Below are 21,509 nucleotides of genomic sequence, written 5' to 3'. Positions count from 1 at the left end.
TACTTGGGAAAACCGGACACTGAATCTCGGGGTGGGCACGGCTCATTATCAGTATAATGTAAGAAGCGAAGTATTGCCTAATTTATTTGTTTTTTTAGGTTACAGTTCAGGTCTGAAGTTGCTTTGAGGGGCCCATATATTAGAAACCCCTATCAAACACCCCATTTTAGAAACTAGACCCCTCAAAGTATTCACAACAGCACGTAGAAAGTTTATGAACCCTTTAGGTGTTTCACAGAAATTTAGAGCAAAGTAGAGGTGAAATTTACGTTTTTTTTTTGTCAGAAAATCCTCTTTATACCATTTTTTTTATAACACAAAAGGATTTATCAGAGAAACACAACTTAATACTTATTGCCCAGATTCTGCAGTTTTGAGAAATATCCCACATGTGGCCCTAGTGCGGTAATGGACTGAAGCACCGGCCTCCGAAGCAAAGGAGCACCTAGTGGATTTTGAGGCCTCTTTTTTATTAGGCACCATGTCCGGTTTGAAGAGGTCTTGTGGTGCCAAAACATTGGAAACCCCCCACAAGTGACCCCAATTTGGAAACTAGGTCCCTTGAGGAATGCATTGTAGTTTTCTTGGGGTGCATGCGGCTTTTTGATCAGTTTTTATTCTATTTTTAGGTGGCGTGGTGACTAAAACACAGCAATTGTACGATTGTTTTTTTATTCTTTTTTTTTTTTACTGCGTGCACCGTGCGCTATAAATGACATATTCACTTTATTCTGCGGGGCGATACGATTACGGCGATACCAGATGTTTATAGTTTTTTTTTATGTCTTATGGCGTTTGCACAATAAAATACGTTTTGTAAACAATCATTCACTTTTTGTGTTACCTTATTCTAAGAGCCAGAACTTTTTTATTTTTCAATCAATAAAGCCGTGCGAGGACTTATTTTTTGCGTAACGAACTGTAGTTTCGATCAGGACCATTTTTCGGTACATGCGACTTTTTGATCTCTTTTTATTCCATTTATTGGGAGGTGAAGTGACCAAACAATTGTGATTGTGGTTCGGTTTATTATTATTTTCTTTTACGGCGTTCACCGTGCGGGATAAATAACAAAATAATTTTGTAGTTCAGGCCGTTACGGACGCGGCGATGCCAATTATGTACAGTTTATTTGTTTGTTTATATATTTTTATTAATAATAAAGGACTGATAAGGGAAAAAGGGGGATTTTTACTTTTAATACTTTTAAATCTTTTATTTTCTTATTTTTACACATCTTTTTTTTACTGTATTACTTTGTCCCACTAGGGGACATGAGGGCAGGAGGTCCTGATCGCTATTCTAATACACTGCACTACATGCGTAGTGCAGTGTATTAGAACTGTCAGCTACTCACTGACAGCAAGCATAGTGGGTCCTGACTTTGTCAGGACCCACTAGGCTTCCGTCTATGGCATAGCTGGACGCCATTGTTTGGTGTCCGGTTGCCATAGTCACCATCGCCGGCCGCTATCGTGTAGAAGGCCGGCGATGGCATCTTAACCCCTAAAAAGCCGCGATCTCTATAGAACGCGGCTTTTAAGGGGATAATCAGCCGGGACACAGCGATCGGTCCCCGCTGTAGGAGCTGTGACAGCTGCTGTACGAGACAGCAGCTGTCACAGCTCCTGTATGTGTCGGGAGGACGGCCGAAACGGCCGTTATTCCCGAGACGTACTATTAGGTCATGGAGCGCGAACGATACAGCTGCCATGACCTAATAGTACGTCCAGGAGCGGGAAGGGGTTAATCAAGACCTATTGCAAAGTTACTTAATTTTACTTTATTTGGTTAAAAAAGGGTACATAGCTTTAAACGGGGTTTTCCTGCTGGAGGAGTCCCACCATCTGTAAAATGGAGATCCACTAACCATTGTACTTCAAGCCAAAACAAGCGTTGTTGGCTGCATACTGAGTAAGGCTAAATAGATAGGTGACTGCGTGACTCTGTATTGAAATCTATGGAAGTTGATGAAAAAAGCTGAGCAGCCTGTTAATATGCCATAAATGTCTAAAGTGGGAAAACTCCTTTAAGGCGTTATGGGATAACGGCTTTGTAAGATGTTCATGGTATTCTTCCTACTCTGCTACTCATGGTAATTTTTCCTCTATTCATGGTAGTAAATAGATGTTTGAGTATAAATAAAATTCCCCAGTTTAGTAATCCGACTCACCACTTCTAATTCCTTCCTCGCTGCCTCCATTTCTTCCTGCGCTGAACGCTTGGGGTTTTTCTTCCTATCCTGCATGGTCTGGATATGCTGTCTGATGCGGTGTTCCAGTCTGAGGTCTCTAGAGGCTCTACGAATATAAAATAAGAAAGATTACTAAGTTATGACACAATGATCCTCTTGTCTTGTGACGGAGGACAGAGCCCTATTTTCTTTTAGGGATACTTGCCAAAGGAACAGTCTGTCAGAAAATCCATCAATAAAAGCCCTATTTACAAACTGGCATGAACGTTTGTGTGTATGAATTTGGATTTGTTGCCTATTGGTATATTAGTAAAGTAGTCGACCGAACCTTTTCAAGTAAAGGTATAAAATGATCTTCATCTTAAAGGGAAGGTGTCACGAATTTTTTTTTTTTATATGTTATTGCTTTTAGTATGTCATTATAATAAATTTTAGTAATTTGTGTTTTTGTGCTGTACTTTTTTCTTTCTTTTACTTCTCTATGGGGGCTGCCATTTTTTTTTCATCTCTGTATGTGTCGATTAATGTAAGAAAAGAGTCATGCTATACAACATATATATTTCTGCAAAAAATCCTCATTTGTCGTCAGGTCCTGACTATAATAAACAGGTACAGATGACACCAGAGGGAAGAAGAAATGTAATGACAGGTTTTGACAGACACTTGATTGATGTTCATCTAGATCAATAGTGTAGCATGGTGTGTGCCATTGATTTGTAAGGAAATACAACTATGGGCCTTATTGTCCTTTTATTCTCTGGTGTCATCTTTTTTTTGTTTTTGACTAAAACCAGGTACTGGGAGCAGAAGAGGGACGAAGGGACTAGTACAAATACTGCCCACGATACATTGTTAAAGGGGTTGTGTTAAAAATGACTGCTCCAGTAATAAAAGTCTGATTGCTGCGTGCCCATTCCATTCAGGACCAGATTAAGGTTGGTGGCGCCCCCTACCCTACCTCTGGATCCTGGGCCTCACCTCTCCCCCTATCACAGCCACACATAAGGGGTGGCCACGCATGCACGGGGTTCCATGGGCCTGAAAGGCTCCTGCTTTGGTAGACTCAGCCCAGCCATGTATTACAATGTTGGCCAATCATTTAGCAGCCGCTGTATGGGAAATGTATGTTCGGCTGGAGCTTCACCTCTCGATAGCAACTGATCGCTGGGAATTCCATGAATGGGACCTGCGGCGATCAGCTGATTGCCGGGGCAGTGATCTTTATATAAGGGGTAGTCTTCGTGAGACAAGCCCTATACACCACCTTCCTCTATCTCTTATTGCCATATTTTTGTAAGAAATAAATTTAGATGGAAAATGTTTAAGCGACATAGCTTTGTCACATATTAACCCAAAATCCTGCTATTGCCCCTGCAGTCTCACCTATTCGCAGTAACACATTCACCTCTACCATACAACAAAGCTCATGCCTCGAGCAATAGTGATTATTGATTATAACCGAGACATATAATTACTTTATAATGACACCATCTGGTTCCTCCAGAAACGATGGAAATCTTTAGATTTTAGCCTCAGTAATACAAAGGACTCTTCGTTTAATCCTGTAAACACATACTTCAAAATTGTCTTATCCCAACTTGCCAGGTATAATCTAAATAATGTTACCCAATAATCGGACACCTTTCATTTTAGCAAATACTAAAAGCAGACGTGTAGCAGCCAGAAACTTTCCATTTTTTGTTTGGAAGATGGAAAATGAGCCAGGCGAGGCATGCGTTTGGGCGTACCCCTGGGCATCTCATGATGTGCTTTACATTTTAACACCCTGAATATGGTCACTGTTGATTAAACAAACCTTGCTTTCTCCATTTCTTTCAATGAGTTCACAGACATGACCCTTGGCATCCTTTCCTGACTCTTTTGCTTATGCCAGCTATTCTTATGTTGGGATGTGTCCAGATCGGTAGCAAATGGAGGATTAGCGACAGATACCTAGGCATGTGAAATGACAGGGAGGTCAGTGAAAACAGCAGTTATTTCTATAAGAGGATTTAACAGAAATTACAATTATCAGAGTGTACAAAAGCTGTACGTGGTGTAGGTAAGGTGTAAACTATTAGGGTATGTTCACACGTAATGTCCAAAAACATCTGAAAATACAGAGCTGTATTCAGGCGAAAACAGCTCCTGATTTTCAGATGATTTTGTAACTACTCGCATTTTTCGCTGCGTTTTTTACGGCCGTTTTTGGAGCTGTTTTTCAATGGAGTCAATGAAAAACACCTCCAAAAACGTCCCAAGAAGTGTCCTGCACTTCTTTTGACGAGCCGTCATTTTACGAGCCGTATTTTGACAGCGACGCGTAAAATAAAGGCTTGTGGGAACAGAACACCGTAACCCCATTGAAAGCAATGGGCAGATGTTTGTAGGCGTATCAGGGGCATTTTTTCAGGCATAATTCGAGGCGCAAAACGCCAGAATTACGTCTGAAAACACTGCGTGTGAACATACCCTTATACAAAAATGTACAAAAATATTGCTAGACATTTATAAGGAAGTGCGATTCATGTACACAGCTCTGCTGAGGCAATAAGGAGCCACACAGAGTCCGTATAACGGAGCCATAGATACATAGATACTATGTTTTCCAATATATCTTTGAATGGTGCCTCTGTATGATGCTATAGTATGGAATTATTGTTCCATAGAATACATATTTTTTAAACTATAATTTTTGTTTAAGGAATAAAGATGCATACATAAAATATAAACCACAATATGTTCTATATAACAAAATGCTAACATGCATGGCAAATTGGATATTGGGATAATTCCCACTTAGAAAAAAAAAAGTTGAGAAATGAGACCAGTAAGTTTGATCGGGATATTAGTGGTCAGGCATTATTGTGCAAACCGATTTTTACAGGAACGAGGATAATGACGAGGGCAAATCTGCACAAAAACAACCAGGGCAAAAAAAAATAAGGAAGGGAAGTAAAAGAGTGAAGGACGAAGGGAGGAGATGAAAAAAGAAAAGAAAAGGGGGGAGGGTTAAGAAAAAGAAGGAGCCCTTAGGGGAAAGATGGTAGACTGCAAGAGGTGCCAGATTGGAAGACATAGTCCAGCCATGGGGGACCAGATTTGCTTAAAGGGGGTTTTCTCATAGTTACATAGTTTGTACGGTTTAAAAAAGACACATGTCCATCAAGTTCAACCAAGGGATGCGAAAAGGGAAGGGAAAAATTTCTACACATTGACATAGGAGCAGATAGTTTTTTGTTCTAGGAAATTATCTAAGCCTTTTTTAAAGCTATCTACTGTAGCTACTGTGACAGCTCCTGCGGTGACTATTCTGTCCTTAGTAAAACCGTGCTGGCTGTCACTTATAATACTATTTATTGTCACATAATCCTGTATATAGTCCCTCAATAGCCCCTCAAACATTTTCCCCACAATGGATGTTAAGCTTACTTGTCTATAATTACCTGGGGAAGACCTAGAGACATTTGAAAATGGGCACCACATTTGCGCTGCGACAGTCCCTTGGCACTATACCAGTCACTAGAGAATCTCTAAATATTATGAAGTGGGGGACAGAAATAACTGAACTAAGCTCTTTAAGAATTCTAGGGTGTAACCCATCTGGTCCCGGGGCCTTGTGCACATTTATTTTATTTAATATAGCTTGGACCATCTCTACATTCATCTAATTCAGTATATCAACTGATATATTAACAGCACTGGCACCGGCTACATCAGCTGTTCTTTCTTCTGTTGTATATACAGAGCTAAAGAACCTATTTAGTAACTCTGCCTTCTCTTGATCCCGTGACCACCTCCCCATTACCACTATCTAGGGGTCCTACATGTTCAGACCTTGGCTTTTTTGCATTTAAATACTTGAAAGAATTTTTTGGGATTTGTTTTACTATCTTTGGCCACCTGCCTTTCATTTTGTATTTTTGCTGATTTTATTACCTTTTTACAGATTTTATTAAGCGCTTTATACTTTACAAAGGCTACAGCTGTACCCTCAGATTTATATTTTTCAAATGCCCTTTTATTTTGTTGTCATACATTGCCGTTTTTACAGAAGGTGTAAGCCATGTGGGGTTTAATTTTAGTCGTTTATACATATCAAAGACATTTATGACATATCCACAAATAGATGCGGGTCCCACCTATCTCTAGAACTGGTCCCCCTAAACCCCGTTCTACCGCTCTGTGTTGTGGCTGAACCGTGTGATTTACGACCATGAATTACCGACCATGATTTACGGAAACAGCATAGCTCAGCGAGCTACGATGTTTCCGTAACTCCTATAGTAGTGAATGGCAGTTACGTTAGCAGCGTAGCATGCGAGCTACACTGTTTCTGTAACTACCATTCAATTCTATAGGACTTATGGAAAGAGCGTAGCTCAGCGAGATACGCTGTTTCTGTAATCCATGGTTGGGAATCACAATATTCAGCCACAACACAAAGCAGTAGAACGGATTTAGAGGTGCGACCCGCATCTATCTGACATTTATGACATATCCTGTGGATATGTTATAAATGTCTCTGATGGGAAAACCCCTTTCAATTGTCTTGGGTATCGGATAGAATGGAAGATAATTTTTCATTGATCATATACCAAGAAACCCTATTTTTGATATAAAGTATTAAATAGGGGTTGTTTTAAGATGTTCGCTATCATCTGGTAGCTAGAAAGAAATTGTAGACCAGTTACAGACTTTCCGAGAAGAGCTGCCCATGGGTTTCTTCTAAAAACAACACCAGTGATAGTTCTAATAATTTGATCGACCCTATTCCAAAGGTACTGAACTCTAGTGCAGCTTCACCATGTGTGCAAAAGGGAGGATAGGCAGGAATAGCATGGGCTCTGCAGGTGGGCACCAGGTACCATCTCATGAGGAACATATAAGAGGTCTCAAGGTAGTCGGTATTGCGAGAGCTGTCAGAGAGGCTCCCCCAAATAGTTTGTCAATCAGAGTCATTAAACTGGGTACCTAATTCAGACTCCTATGTGTGGACATATGTGAATTAGGTGCAATATCCTTTATAACGGAAACCGTGATGCAGTGACGTACCCATCGCATGATGGATACCAGAGGAGCCCAACGGACACCATAGACTTACGATCAAGTGCATTGTGCTACGGAGGCTCCAAACTGAGCCCCGACGCTGATGTGAACTTATGTGACATTAAACTTGGTACTATCCTAGCATTCCTCCTTTGCCACAAACCAGTTTGTGAAATTTCTGATCTGCTAGATCTGCCCCAGTCAACTTTAAGCACTATTATTGTGAAGTGGAAGTGAAAGCGTCTAGGAGTGACAATAGCTCAGTCAAAAAGCGGTAGACTACACAAACTCACAAAGTGGGGCCTGTATGCTGAAACGCGTGAAGTGTAAAAATCACCTATCCTATGTTGTATCACTCACTACAGAGATCCAAACTGCCTCTGAAAGTGGCAGCACAATTACGTTGGGAGCTTCATGAAATGAGTTTTTATGGTCGAGCAGCTGCACGCAAGCCTTAGATCACCATACACAATACCAAGCGTTGGCTGGAGTGGTGTAAAGCGCATCGTCATTGGACTCCAGAACATGTATCTACTGCTCCAGAGTGATAAATCACATTTCACTCTCTGGAAGGTCACTCTTTGGCATTCGACAAAATCACAAAAAAAAAACAAAAAAAAAAACAAACAACTCTTTGGCTATTGTCGCCCCACAGGGTTTTATAGACCTTCAGCATGAGCTAATAGCATGTACCTCTGCATAGGATGAATGTACACACCGAATATATTGTGTGAACATGCACACGTCAGTATTCTGGTCAGTATTTTGTTTCAGTATTTGGAAGCCAAAACCAGGCGTAGAACATAAACAGAGAAGAAAACCTAATGGAAAGATTTGCACCTCTTCAGTGTTTTGGACCCAGTCCTGGTTTTGGCTTCCAAATACTGAAGCAAAATACTGACCAGAATACTGCGTGTGCATGAGGCCTAGGCAAGTTTTGTAACCTTCCACCTCTACATTGCAGAAAAAAAACACACAAAAATCATATTTAGAAATCATGCACATAGCTGTATTACAGCTCAGTTTTTGTACTGTACCTATATTTTCTACTGTACCTGTATTCTGCACAAATCCTACAGAAAAAAATAAATTGTGGTATGCTCCCCTGGACTCCGAATGTATGTAAATATTCTCCCCTAGAAGAATTGCATACATATACAAGGAGTCAGAAGGAGCCTGTATGCAGTGCACAAAGGATGTATGGCTCTGTGCACAGGGTTTGGCCGTTTGCATTATCTCTAAGGCCCCATGCACACAACCGTAAAATCGCCCGTAATTATGAGCCCATTCGTTTCTATGGCCAACGGACACCTTCCCGTATATTTACGGGAAGGTGTCTGTGCCGTAGAAACTTGCCGGAAAAAAAAGGACATATCCTGTTTTTTTTTATTTTACGGAACGTGCTCCCATACTTTATAATGGGAGCACGGCCCGTAAATACGGCCGGCTGTCCAGTGCCCGTAAGTACGGGTTGTAATTACGGGCACAGTCGTGTGCATGGAGCCTGAGGGTTTTTTTCACCACTGTTTTACAGAAATCTATTTTTTTATGTTTCTAGAACTACTTCTATAAAAAACTGCAACCACTTTATTGCATGTAAAAACCGCATAAAAAAACTGCTGTTAAAAAAAAAAAAGGGTAGCATGTGCTACAACGTGAGTATAACATGTCATTAGCACTACTTAGAAGAGGTGCTTTCCATCGCGTTAGGACTACATAACGGGACTTGACTCATGGTTTTGAAATAAGGTCTTGTCCTTGTATAATGTCCCGATGATAAATGGTATATATCCTCTTCAGGGCCTTTAGCAACGTACCCAGACATTGAGCGTGATCATAAATGTAGATTTACAGCATTACCACTCCCTTCAAGGTCTTCAAGCCACTTGCTTTATATTTATTTCAGTATAAACACTGAATTATTAACATTACAACATACTGAGGTTTATTCTGATTAAAGTGAACGGTGTAAAATGTGTAAAGAAACCCAATCTATCATATTTATAGAACTAGTGTGAAGGTTTAAAAAAGAAAAAAAAAAAAAGAAAAGCAAAGCAGATTCAAAGAAAACGATACTTCAGCCCCGGAAATATAAAAGCCTTATCATGATTATAGTGTTATAAAATAGGGATAAATAGAGATAATGGGGTGTAATAAATAAAATTTTAAAGATAAAGAGTGTATCACCACCAGCAGTTTTTACCATCCAGCGTTTTTTGACAATTTTACGAAAATGATGGCAAAAGAACGCAAACAAATCTGCAGGTACGAATACACCCTAAAGCCTTATTCAGGCAGCCATAATGCAGCCGGATTTACTGTTCGTATGACGACTCCAAGACCGGGTTCTATGGTGATCTCAGCTCATAGACATGGAAGAGCCATGTGCAGGAGGCTTTATAGCAGCACAGCATTTTTTGTTTTTTCCTTTGGTCAACACAAGGGTATACGGGAGTGGTGTGTTTTTACAGCAAATTGCGGCTTTCTTTATGTGGGTTTTGTGCGCACAGTAATTACAAGTAAAACATCAAAAAACATGTGACCTTATTAGATAACGCAACGTGTTCTTATGAATCCATTATCAATTTATTTGTAATCACTTGCCTAAATAGTACATGGTACTGTATGCAAAACAGGACCAAGTCAGTTGTCATAAGGGCGTAGAGGTTGCTGTCCACCTGGGCTCTGGTGCCTAAAAGCCTCGACCACGTTCACATGAGAGTACAACAGTGTGAAGGGGCAATGCAGGAGTGTGAGGATATGATTTGCACAATAATGTAATAACTGTAGGCAGTTACTATACAAATGAACACTTCACTTCCTATCCAGTGTGAAGCAATTAGTCACAATGGCATGTGACGTTGGAGGAAGGGTCTTTCTGAAGGCTTTCTAGTTCACACATGTCATACAAGGATTTGTAACAATTATTCAGGGTGTGGTCCAAACAGACATTTAAGCAGAGAATATTGTAGAGTGCTTATTTTAAAGCACCTACAAATATATATTTGCTGATGCAGCAGCTGCCTGACACTCGATATTCTTATTCAGCTTGCTGTTCAATATGGACTAATCTCTCCTAGTTAACATGACAGCCTATTAGACAAAGTATTAGACAAGTGCAAAATGTCTTTTATTAAGGGGTTAATGAATAAGTTGTTTTTTTCCCCTCATTTTGTTGACAAAGTCCATAAACCTGAGTATAACTAAGTTCTCTGCAGTGATAAATTACAAATGTTAGAGTCCTTTGCATTCCACTTGTAGCGGAAAGCCTATGGGTAAGTCTATGTGGAGCATTACAAAACTGCTTCTGTGCTGCCTTCCCTGTAAACATTAGACAGCTAGTTTACGGCATTTTGCTAAAAATAATATAACCACCATCATTCCAATGAAATATGGTCTCTCATTGTGTTACATGGCATGCTGCTTTATTACAGCCAACTTATAGTCTAGTTTATAAAACAAATCTATTGTGTATCTATATAGGAAAACAAGGATCTTTGAGATGTCAAGGTACAGTAGTGATCTCCGACCTCTAGCAATCACGCATATGATACCACAGTGCCCTCTGGTGGCCAAGTTTCTTCTTGTATCTTGTACAGAATTTTGAATTGGGCATAAATATAACTGAGCATACCTCATGATGGTTTTCTGTTCTCGCCTTGCTTTTTGCTTTCTGATCTTGCATTATCTTGGTCTGTTTTTGCCAATCTTTAAGAATTTCTTGATTCCTGGAAGAAAAATAGCAGTTATTGGAAGTTATTAAATGGTGTCCTGGATCATTGATTTAAAGAGCGATATTATAGTTCTAAATAAATAGAAAACTACAAGACGAAATACAACGCACTGGGAAACCAGTATAGAAATATTTAATCCCAGGCATCAGAGCCTTGAGAATTTTCAAAGCAAGTGAAGCAGTAGAAAGAAAGAGCAGTTTGTTGTTGCGATGAAGTTGCCTTATCCAAGCACATTAACACTTCTGTGTATTGTATTATGTCTTATAGAGCGGTAGGCACGCCATATACCGATGTGCGGCGCCTCTGTACGTCCTATGCAAACGTATGGGATTTTTCAACTGAACTGTTTTTTCCTGTTTACTGTTACACATAAGTTTTATATACTTTTCTTTGACAATCTGATGCTCTAGAATATTTTAGAATTCATTACCTACTTGGATCCGGCAATGTAATATAACACGCACAGAGCGTTATTTCCTGTACAGATTCCCGGGCACCTCATGCTCAGAACCTCAACATGCAGCAATGGTGAAGGAGCGGTTGTATGAAGACTCTAATGGATCTCCGGAATGGCGGGGACCAGGTAAGTATAAGGCTGAGTTCACACGGGGTGGATACGCTGCGTAAAGTTACACTGCGTATCTGCCCCGGTGTCCGCAGGGAATTCCGAGCGAAAAAGCGCACCAAACTGTAAATGTCCGCTGCGGAAACCTGTAGCATGACGTTTCATCCCAGGAGACCGCTGCAGCCTGTGATTGGCTGCAGCGGTGGTCACTTGCGATGAAACGTCCCCCCAGGAGGCCGGCCCTCTGACGTCATCCAAGCCGGCCTCCTGGGATGACGTTTCATCCCATGTGACCGCCGCTACAGCCTGTGATTGGCTGCAGCGGTCACATGGGATGAAACGGCATTTCAAGAGGCCGGCCACAGACTTCCGGGTAAGGATAAGAGTTGCGTTTCTTGCAGCGGAATCGCTGCGAACTGCTATTTGTTGCGGAAATTCAATGGGGAAAACCCACAACAAATAAGCAGCGTTTACGCAAATACAATTCTGAACCGCATGTCAATTTATGAGCAGTTTTTCCGCTCAGTATTTACGAAGCATGCGGATGAGATTTGTTTTATCTCATCCATTTTGCTGCTACTGTATTATGCTGCGGATTTTTTTTGCAATAAATTAAGTTTCCTGAAAAAACGCAGTATTTACGCAACTTGTGAACTGACCACACACTGTCTTTTGGCGCGGTTATAGATGCGGAAAACGCGCCAATAAATGGCCTAAAACGCCTCCCATTGATTTCAATGTGAGAAGGGGGCTTTTTTTCCCGAGAGCGGAAAAAAACGCTTGCGGGAAAAAGCGTCATGCCCTTTCTTCAGGCGTTTCCATTTCTAACCTCCCATTGACATCAATGGAAGGCAAAGAAAGCGGTTTTCACTGCATTTTTTTTGCCCGCGGCCGAATAAATCGCGGCAAAGCGAGTGCAGGCAGGTCAAAATCTGCCTCAAAATTCCTGAAGGATTTTTGAGGAAGATTGAGAAATGGCAGCATTTTTTTTAAGCTATTTTGGATGCATTTGATGCGTTTTTTTTTTTAAATGAATCAAATGCAAAAACCGCGTAAAAAAAAAGGTTCAAACGTGCGGCGCCTTTTCTTCTGCGTCCCATTGATTTCAATGGAGGTTCAGAGGCGAAAACCGTTCAAAGATAGGTCACGCGCCTTTTTTTCCCGCGAGCGGTCAAAAACCGCTAGGAGATAAAAAAGCCTCTGCCTCCCATTGAAATCAGTGTGAGTCTAGCTTTGGGGGTTGGGTGGGTGCCTTCGCTCCGGGAAAAAGCAAATATTTCTGCTAAGTTTCTTAATACATTGTTAGATTGGATAGGTTTTATGTAAATATACCCAAATAATTGAATAAAGAAGAGTTATGCAACACTATGCTTTGTGTTTAAATTTCTCAAAATCTTTAGCATTTACAAGATTTCAGCTTCCTGTCAGTGAATAAAAATATTATTGTTTACGTCAACAGGGAGTGCATGCTGTTGCGGTTGATAAATCTTTTACCCGCTGCACAGGGGAGAGACACTGGCACAGCACATGCATGGTGCATCAACTCCCACTATAATGATCTGTTATAAAATGACAGTGATCATTAACTTAAAGGGGTTTTCCCATGAGGGACATTTATGACATTTCCACAAGATACGTCATAAATATCAGCTAGATGCGGGTACCACCTGTGGGAACCGCACCTATCTCTAGAACGGGGTCCCCTAAACCCCATTCTACTGCTCTGTGTTGTGGCTGAAGCGTGTGATTTCTGACCATGAATTACGGAAACAGCATAACTCGCTGAGCTACACTGTTTCCGTAACTCCCATAGTAGTGAATGGCAGTTACGGAAGCAGCGTAGCATGCGAGCAACGATGTTTCCGTAAATACTATTCAGTTCTATGGGAGTTACTGAAACAGCTTAGCTCAGCGAGTTACGCTCTTTCCATAACTCCCGACCATGTAATCAGGAAGTGCCTGGGAGACAGCGTGAGCACAAAGAGCCAGAACGGGTTTAGGGGGACCCCGTTCTATAGATAGGTGCAGGTCCCAGAGGTGGGACCCACATCTATCTGATATTTATGTCATATCCTGTGTATCAGAGCTCTCAGTAGGGGGTGGGTCCCATACTTGCTATGGGGCCCTATGATTTCTGTGTACATCCCAATGCCTGGTAGTAAGTGTGAAATTCTCCAACAGCGCCACCACAGGAGGAATAAAGCATTACACAGTTGTAATCAATTTTCTGTCTGTGTAATGCATGGAGGCTTTAGGTCCTCCAAAAAGAGAGACAATCTTTTTCCACTATTGTAATTGATGGAAGTCCTGAATGAGTGACTCATCTACATTAACTCATAACATTCTAATAAGATACTTGAAAATAAGACAATCCCTTTAACATAAAACATCTAGAAGACGATATGTATCTGATGAGTTCCCTGCTTTCAGAAAACGATAAGACACATCCATGACTCATAACTCACTCACCTTTGCTTCTGAATAACCTTGGCTAACATTTCCTTCTCTTCTGCCCGTCTGTCAGATTCTGACTCTCTCCTTTCTACAAGCATTGCATGTCTAAGGAAATGTCTAAAAAAAGAATTCAAGTTAGTGATTTGCATAGTGAAATTCAGCAGTGGTGCTGTCTTATAGATGTTACTGCTTGAAGAATTAATGACTACATTCCCATAAATGCAAAACGGCTACTGAAATGTACGATCTGCACTCCGGGCTATATAGAAAAAAAATGAACTATTAAAATACTCTGTATCTACGTGAAAAAAAACCAAAATATAATAACTCACTAACTGAAGCTGTAATTGCAGTCTTCCGTCTCATATTTTTCTATAAAAAGCCCAATAATGTCACCATTCACAGCAATAATGAACAGGAAAGTGGTATCTGTATCTCTATTCCTTGCAACGGTCCAAGGAATTTAGTAAATATTGCACATTGTTTTAGAAATTATGGATATGCCATAAATGTCCGAGATGAAAATACCCCTTTAAAGGAAACCTGTCACGAGCATTTCACCTATTAAACTCTACTCCCCCCTCGCTGGCCGCTGCTGTCAAGAGCTCATTTCTGTTATCCCCGCTCCTAAACTCCTCCTCCGACCGTAATAACAGTTTGCAAACATTTAGTGCTTTTTATGGTAATAATCAGGCAGTCTCGTTCGTTCGTTCGATCGTTCCTCTTCTTATGCCCGCTGCCGCTGAAAACTGACCCGTCCTGCATCCCGAAATTTCGTCTGAAATAGTGCACATGCGCCTGTCATGTATGGTCAGACACCCTTCCCTGCTTCGTCCGGGCCTCAAATCTAGTTACGGCACGTGCGCCGCTATGATGTCCCGTTGTGTGCACGCACCAGAACATCGATGCGCAAGCGCAGGATTTCGTGTTTGCTGGGGGGAGGCGAGGAGTTGTCAATCAAAAGTAGGGAGGCGGGGTTAACTCAGAAAGGCTTGAGGAATGAAGATATGACTCTTTTCGAACGAAGATATGACTCTTATGCTCATTAGTATAAGTACTAAAATACTGAACACTAAAGGTACAAATCCTACTTAGAAGATAATTATAGGCTACATAAAAGTGATTTTTCACCCACTTCCACCAGGTACTGCTGGTTTCATAGGTGAAATGCTGGTGACAGACACTGCTGTCCGATAAATATGTGGTAAGTAACCTGTAACAGTTTGTAGGACAGTTTTGCTTCAATTTTACAGAACTGATACACCTGCCCCATATTACTTAATTAAATAAGGGATAGTATGTCTATTTTACCTTGATTCAGTCGGAAATTTCCACCCAGTTCCTTTTACTGGGTCCCTCGGTTTCTGAGATTTTCTATGACCGCTAGGGAACTCATTCTGAACCATTTCCTCCATTTGTTTCTCTTCCATTTTCTGTTTCAGCATCTCAAAGTGCTTCATTTCTTCATTGCTTGACCAGTCACCGGACAGATCCATGCTGGACTTCAATTCATTCAGATTCAGTTTCTCAATAGGAGGCAATTCTTTTAGAAGGAAACATTAAAGTCTTGTCTTTATTCAATGATAATACAGAGAATCACGCATGTACAAGTCAATCAGTGTCACGTATGTAATAGCGGTACTTCTACAATGGTGCCATAGACTCATGGTTAATTGGCCACTCATCACAATTTATAGGATTTGATGAGGTGCTGAATATCTACAGATGTACAACCCTATACAGTGTTGTGAAAAAGTATTTGTCCCCAAGTTCTTCTATTTTTGCACATCTGCCACACATGAATGTTTCAGATCATCAAACTAGTTTTAATATTAGAGAAAGATATCCCAAGTAAACACAAAATGCTGTTTTTAAATGATGATTTAATTTATTGATGGAAAAATGCTGCTCATCTCTACCTGGCCCTATGTGAAAAAGTAATCCCCCCCCCCCCCCCCCCATAGCTACTAAATCAACCAGTAAACCAAATTCAGTTTACAATTGGGTTCAATATCACCAGCCACACCCAGGCAGGATTACTGCCAGACCTCTTGAATCTAAACATCACTTATATAGAACCAGTCCGGCAAAGTAAAGCAGACTAGAAGATCTCAAAAATCAGCACATGATGCCACGATCTAAAGAGATTCAAATACAGATGCCAAACATAGTCATTGAAATCTACCGGTGTCTAGAAAGGGTTACATACCATTGCTAAGGCTCTGGGGATCCAGCGAACCACAGTGAGAGCCGTTATCTACAAATGGAGAAAACTTAGACTAGTGGTCAACCTTCCTAGGAGTAAACACTCTACCTAAAATGTCACCAAGACTCATCCAGGAGGTCACAAAGGAACCCAGACCAACATCTAAAGACATGCAGGCCTCACTTGTCTCAGTTAAAGGATTCCACAATAAGAAAGACACTGGGCAAAAATAGCATCCATGGGAAAGTTAAAAGGCACAAACCACTGCTGACCTAAAAGAACACAAAGGCTGTTCTCTGGATTATGCCCAAGACTTTTGGGATAATATTCTGTGGACTGATGAGTCAAATGTGGAACTTTTTGGAAGACATGGGTCTCGTTACATCTAGCATAAAGCAAACACCGTTTTCCACCGTAAGACTATCATACCAACAGTCAAACGTGGTGGTGGTAGTGTGATGGCCTGGGGCTGATTTGCTTCTGCAGGATCTGGTCGACTTGTCATCATCAATATAACCATGAATTCTGCTCTATCAGAAAATCCTGAAGGAGAATATCCGCCTGTCAGTTTGTGACCTAAAGCACAAGCACAGTTGGGTTTTGCAGCAGGACAATGATCTGAAGCACACAAGCAAGTCCATCTCTGAATGGCTCAAAAGAAATAAAATTAAGGTTTTGTAGTGGCCGAGTTAAAGCCCTGACTTGAAGCCCATTGAGATGCTGCGGCAAGACCTTAAACAGGCAGTTCATATTGGAAAAACCCTCCAATGTAGTCGAATTAAAACAATTCTGAAAAGAAGAATGGGCCAAAATTCCTCCACACCGATGTAAAAGACTCATCACAAGTTATCGCAAACATTTGATTGCAGTTGTTACTGCCAAGAGTGGAACAACCAGTTATTAGGTTTAGGGGGGCAATTACATTTATTTTTTTAAACAAATGTTTTTATTGTGATTTTCACCATAAACAATTATTTTACAATGAAACAGAAACATCAAAGCGACAAGGGCATTGTGATAATAACAACGATTGATACTATAGCAGAAGATGCAGCTAATCCTGTGCATAAAAATCAGAAGTATATGGGCGTCCGCCATGTCAGTAGCTAGGTAAGGAACAATGCCCCTATCAGTACAGTAAATCATAATAAAGAAAATAATAAAATAACAGCAAATCAAAAAATAAATCAGCACTTTGCTCAAGTGCAAACAAAAGTTCCTAGGTGGAACTTAGAGCCAGCCATGCTCCCCACATTCCCCAAAACACCGCCACCCAGCAAATATTGTATACCCTATTCCCTTGTAGGTACAGGCATAAATGCCCCAGAGTGTATTAATGGGAAACCCGCGGTCCCGCCTAACAGGTTCCAAACACGTAGGTCCGGGTTTCACATATATTGTTATTATGACATCGGTGGTGATCCCATCAATACCCTTTCCTGGTACCACACAGTGCTCTGGAAAAAATTGGTCTTGATAGCCTCCCTAACTCGTGGAAGAACAGAGATAAAACTACCCCAAGTGTCAAGAAAAGATTCTATGAGCGCCGTCTTATGTATTGAGGTTTCCGTCCAATCCATCCTGAACAAAAATGTGAATTTATCCAAAAACAATTGGAACGGCGGGCAATTACTTTTTCACATGGGTGATATAGGTTTTAAATAAATCTTTATACTCAATATTGTGCAACTGTTGGTGCAATAGTAAGAAAATGGAAGACATACAAAATGACTGTCAATCGACATCGATCTGGGGCTCCATGCAAAATCTCACCTCGTGGGGTATCCTTGATCCTGAGGAAGGTGAGAGCTCAGCCGAAAACTACACGGGGGGAACTTGTTAATGATCTCAAGGCAGCTGGGACCACAGTCACCAAGAAAACCATTGGTAACACATTACGCCGTAAACTATTAAAATCCTGCAGTGCCCGCAAGGTCCCCCTGCTCAAGAAGGCACATGTACAGGCCCGTCTGAAGTTTGCAAATGAACATCTGGATGATTCTGAGAGTGATTGGGAGAAGGTGCTGTCGTCAGATGAGACTAAAATTGAGCTCTTTGGCATTAACTCAACTCGCCGTGTTTGGAGGAAGAGAAATGCTGCCTATGACCCAAAGAACACCGTCCCCACTGTCAAGCATGGAGGTGGAAACATTATGTTTTGGGGGTGTTTCTCTGCTAAGGGCACAGGACTACTTCACCGCATCAATGGGAGAATAGATGGAGCCATGTACCGTCAAATCCTGAGTGACAACCTCCTTCCCTCCACCAGGACATTAAAAATGGCTCGTGGCTGGGTCTTCCAGCACTACAATGACCCGAAACATACAGCCAAGGCAACAAAGGAGTCGCTCAAAAAGAAGCACATTAAGGTCATGGAGTGGCCTAGCCAGTCTCCAGACCTTAATCCCATCGAAAACTTATGGAGGGAGCTGAAGATCCGAGTTGCCAAGCGACAGCCTCGAAATCTTAATGATTTACAGATGATCTGCATAGAGGAGTGGGCCAAAATTCCATCTAACATGTGTGCAAACCTCATCATCAACCACAAAAAACGTCTGCCTGCTGTGCTTGCCAACAAGGGTTTTGCCACCAAGTATTAAGTCTTGTTTGCCAAAGGGATCAAATACTTATTTCTCTGTGCACAATACAAATAAATATATATAATTTTGACAATGTGATTTTCTGTTTTTTTTTAATATAATCTATCTCTTACTGGTAAAATTAACCTAGCCTAAAAATTCTAGACTGTTCATGTCTTTGACAGTGGGCAAACTTACAAAATCAGTAAGGGATCAAATACTTATTTCCTTCACTGTATATGTATATATATATATATATATATATATATATATATATATATATATATATATATATATATATATATATCCACAACAAGTAATATTCTATTTTCCATTCTAGTTGCTTCCTGAAGCAGTTAGACCACAAAGCCAGGAAATTATCTGATAGTGAGTAGAGAGTTCTCTGTGTTACCAGTACAATGTACAGAGTGCCAACAGGGGGTGGGCAGAGCAGGAAGTCTGTGAAGTGTAGCTTCAGCCAATAGCTGCAGAGTACTGAGTAATGTCAGAGAGGGGGCATTATTTTGCAACTTCAGACCAGTGACATCCAGCAGTATTTGTTATTTCTTGCGGTGGTAAGGAAACCTTGGAAACTTGCATTCAGGTATGTCCTACTATGACCATTATACTAATTATGAATAGTTTTACTTCAAATTGATTAGTAAACTTGTCGCAAATCCCAAATAACCACACTGATTAACAAGTCTTTAACATGACCTTAAAGGGTTACACACAAGTGATGCCATATTGCTAGGATCCTTAAAACGCAGAGGCTGCAGCACTGCGTCCCTTTCTCGGTTTGTCCCTGGTCAGCGGCAGTTCCCTGCACAGCCAGCCGGAACTGTAGCATGCCCCCATTCATAGCGAGTCGTCGGGAGAACCGATGCAGGGGATCGGTGGGGGTGCCAGCAGTGGGACCAGCAAAATCTCAGGGTCGGTGGGGGTGCCAGCAGTCGGACCGCCACCAATTGCAAAGTGATGGCATATCCTAGCGATATGCCATCACTTTGTGTGATGAGAATACCCCTTTTAGTATGGAGAGATCCATTCAGGGGACACGCCTGACCAAATTAGCCTTTAAAGTTAGTGAGGTTCATCCTGGCACTGAAGGGATTTCTAGCGGTATTTAGCACGTTTAGTACCATTTAAGGTTTTCTTGATTGGTTTTGGGCTCAAGAACACGACCGTATAATGGATGCATAGTAAGGCACTTATAGGGCCCAACCTATAGATCTGTGTGCTTCATATGTACTTGTGGCATGTTCCAATGCATGCTGCATGGAGGTATTTTCCCATAGAAGTATTGCTTTTAAAGGAGAATAGGGTACCTCACGGAGTCACCATATGTCACTACATCCATAATCCAGACCGTAGGAAGCGCCGTATAGGGCCTGTGTACATGTGCATAGGGCTTAAGGCTATGTTCACATAGGGCGAATACGCTGCATAAAAGCACACAGCGTATCTGCCCTGGGCCCCGAAGGGGATTTCGAACGAAAAAACGCACCAAATTGTGGTGCAGTTTTTCGTCCGGAATGTCCGCTACGGAAAAAGAAAAGTTTCATACTTATGTAGCCATGGCGATATGTCTCTCTGCCGTCCTGAAGGCCGGCCTCTTGGAATGACGTTTCCTCCCACGTGACCGCTGCAGCCTGTGATTGACTGCAGCAGTCACATGGGATGAAACATCATCCCAGGAGGCCGGCCTGGACGAAGAAGCACAGACTTCTGGGTAAGTATATGATTTGAATTTTTTTTCTGACTTGCGATTCTGATCTGCTATTTGTTGTAGGCAAATACAATTGACATGCTGCGGATTAGAAAACCGCACCGCAGGTCAATTTCAGAGCGATTTTTCAGTCTCAGCATTTACGCAGCATTTGCATGAGATTTGTTCAAATCTCATCCAATTTGCTGCAAGTGTATAATGCTGCAGATTTTCGGCAACAAAATCCGTAGCGGAAAATCTGCAGTATTTACACTGCGTGTGAACTATATTAAATTGCAATTTTAGCCGGTTATTTTTACAAAACAAAACGGCAAAATCTGCAGCAAAACTGGCATGTGTGACTATAGCCTGAAGGATTTTTACTGTACATACAAGTATACCTGTCATTAACATATAGTGGAAGCATCATGCTAATTAAACAGAATCTTATTGAAGCACAAGACACCAATTTAAATAGTATTATACGAATCAAAAGTGTAATTGTAGGTAATCCACTCTACACACAAATAAACACAAACAAAATACACATGTAATAAAGATGAATAACTGCAACTTTATCTTACCTGACCCGCCAGATTCAGCACTTACGGGATCCTGCTGTTTGAAGTTACGTAGAAAAGATAATATGGATGCAAGTCCTTTGTGAACTATATCTTCTGGTGGAAACACAATTGGACAATGTCTCAGATTTAAGGCTTTTAGTGTAGATAAGTTACCTGGAAAGGGAAACAGAAATGTAAATTAATCAAAATGTGCTCTCTTGTAGTCTATTCATTTGCTGCAAGAAATGTTGTCAGTATTGGTAGATGACACACAGTGAATTCATTTGAAAAGGGATAACTGTTCATGAGTCTTAAAACTGATAAAAGCAGTAGTCACTTTCCTCCTCTTATAAAACTTTTATAGTTACATAGTAAATAAAGCTGAAAAAAGACACAGGTCCATCATGTTCAACCTGTAATCCGACCGTGTTGATCCAGAGGAAGGCAAAAATCCCCA

At 41.0% G+C, this 21,509-nt stretch overlaps 1 protein-coding gene across 1 annotated transcript in view; it reads right to left on the bottom strand.

The window, feature by feature from the left end:
* LRRC27 (leucine rich repeat containing 27) overlaps nt 1-21,509 on the bottom strand; it is a 67,350-nt gene that overhangs the window by 6,554 nt on the left and 39,287 nt on the right. The window contains exons 5-10 of the mRNA XM_075842373.1: nt 21,074-21,226; nt 15,308-15,539; nt 14,012-14,113; nt 10,878-10,971; nt 4,011-4,147; nt 2,174-2,300 (exon numbers count right to left, since the gene is read on the bottom strand). Coding sequence (XP_075698488.1) covers nt 2,174-2,300; nt 4,011-4,147; nt 10,878-10,971; nt 14,012-14,113; nt 15,308-15,539; nt 21,074-21,226 — 845 coding nt within the window. The remainder of the gene's footprint in view (nt 1-2,173; nt 2,301-4,010; nt 4,148-10,877; nt 10,972-14,011; nt 14,114-15,307; nt 15,540-21,073; nt 21,227-21,509) is intronic.

The sequence above is a fragment of the Rhinoderma darwinii genome, chromosome 11 (assembly GCF_050947455.1).
Source record: "Rhinoderma darwinii isolate aRhiDar2 chromosome 11, aRhiDar2.hap1, whole genome shotgun sequence".
Lineage (NCBI taxonomy): Eukaryota > Metazoa > Chordata > Amphibia > Anura > Rhinodermatidae > Rhinoderma > Rhinoderma darwinii.
Note: the sequence above shows the minus strand (reverse complement) of the source record. Positions and strands in the feature narration are given on the sequence as shown.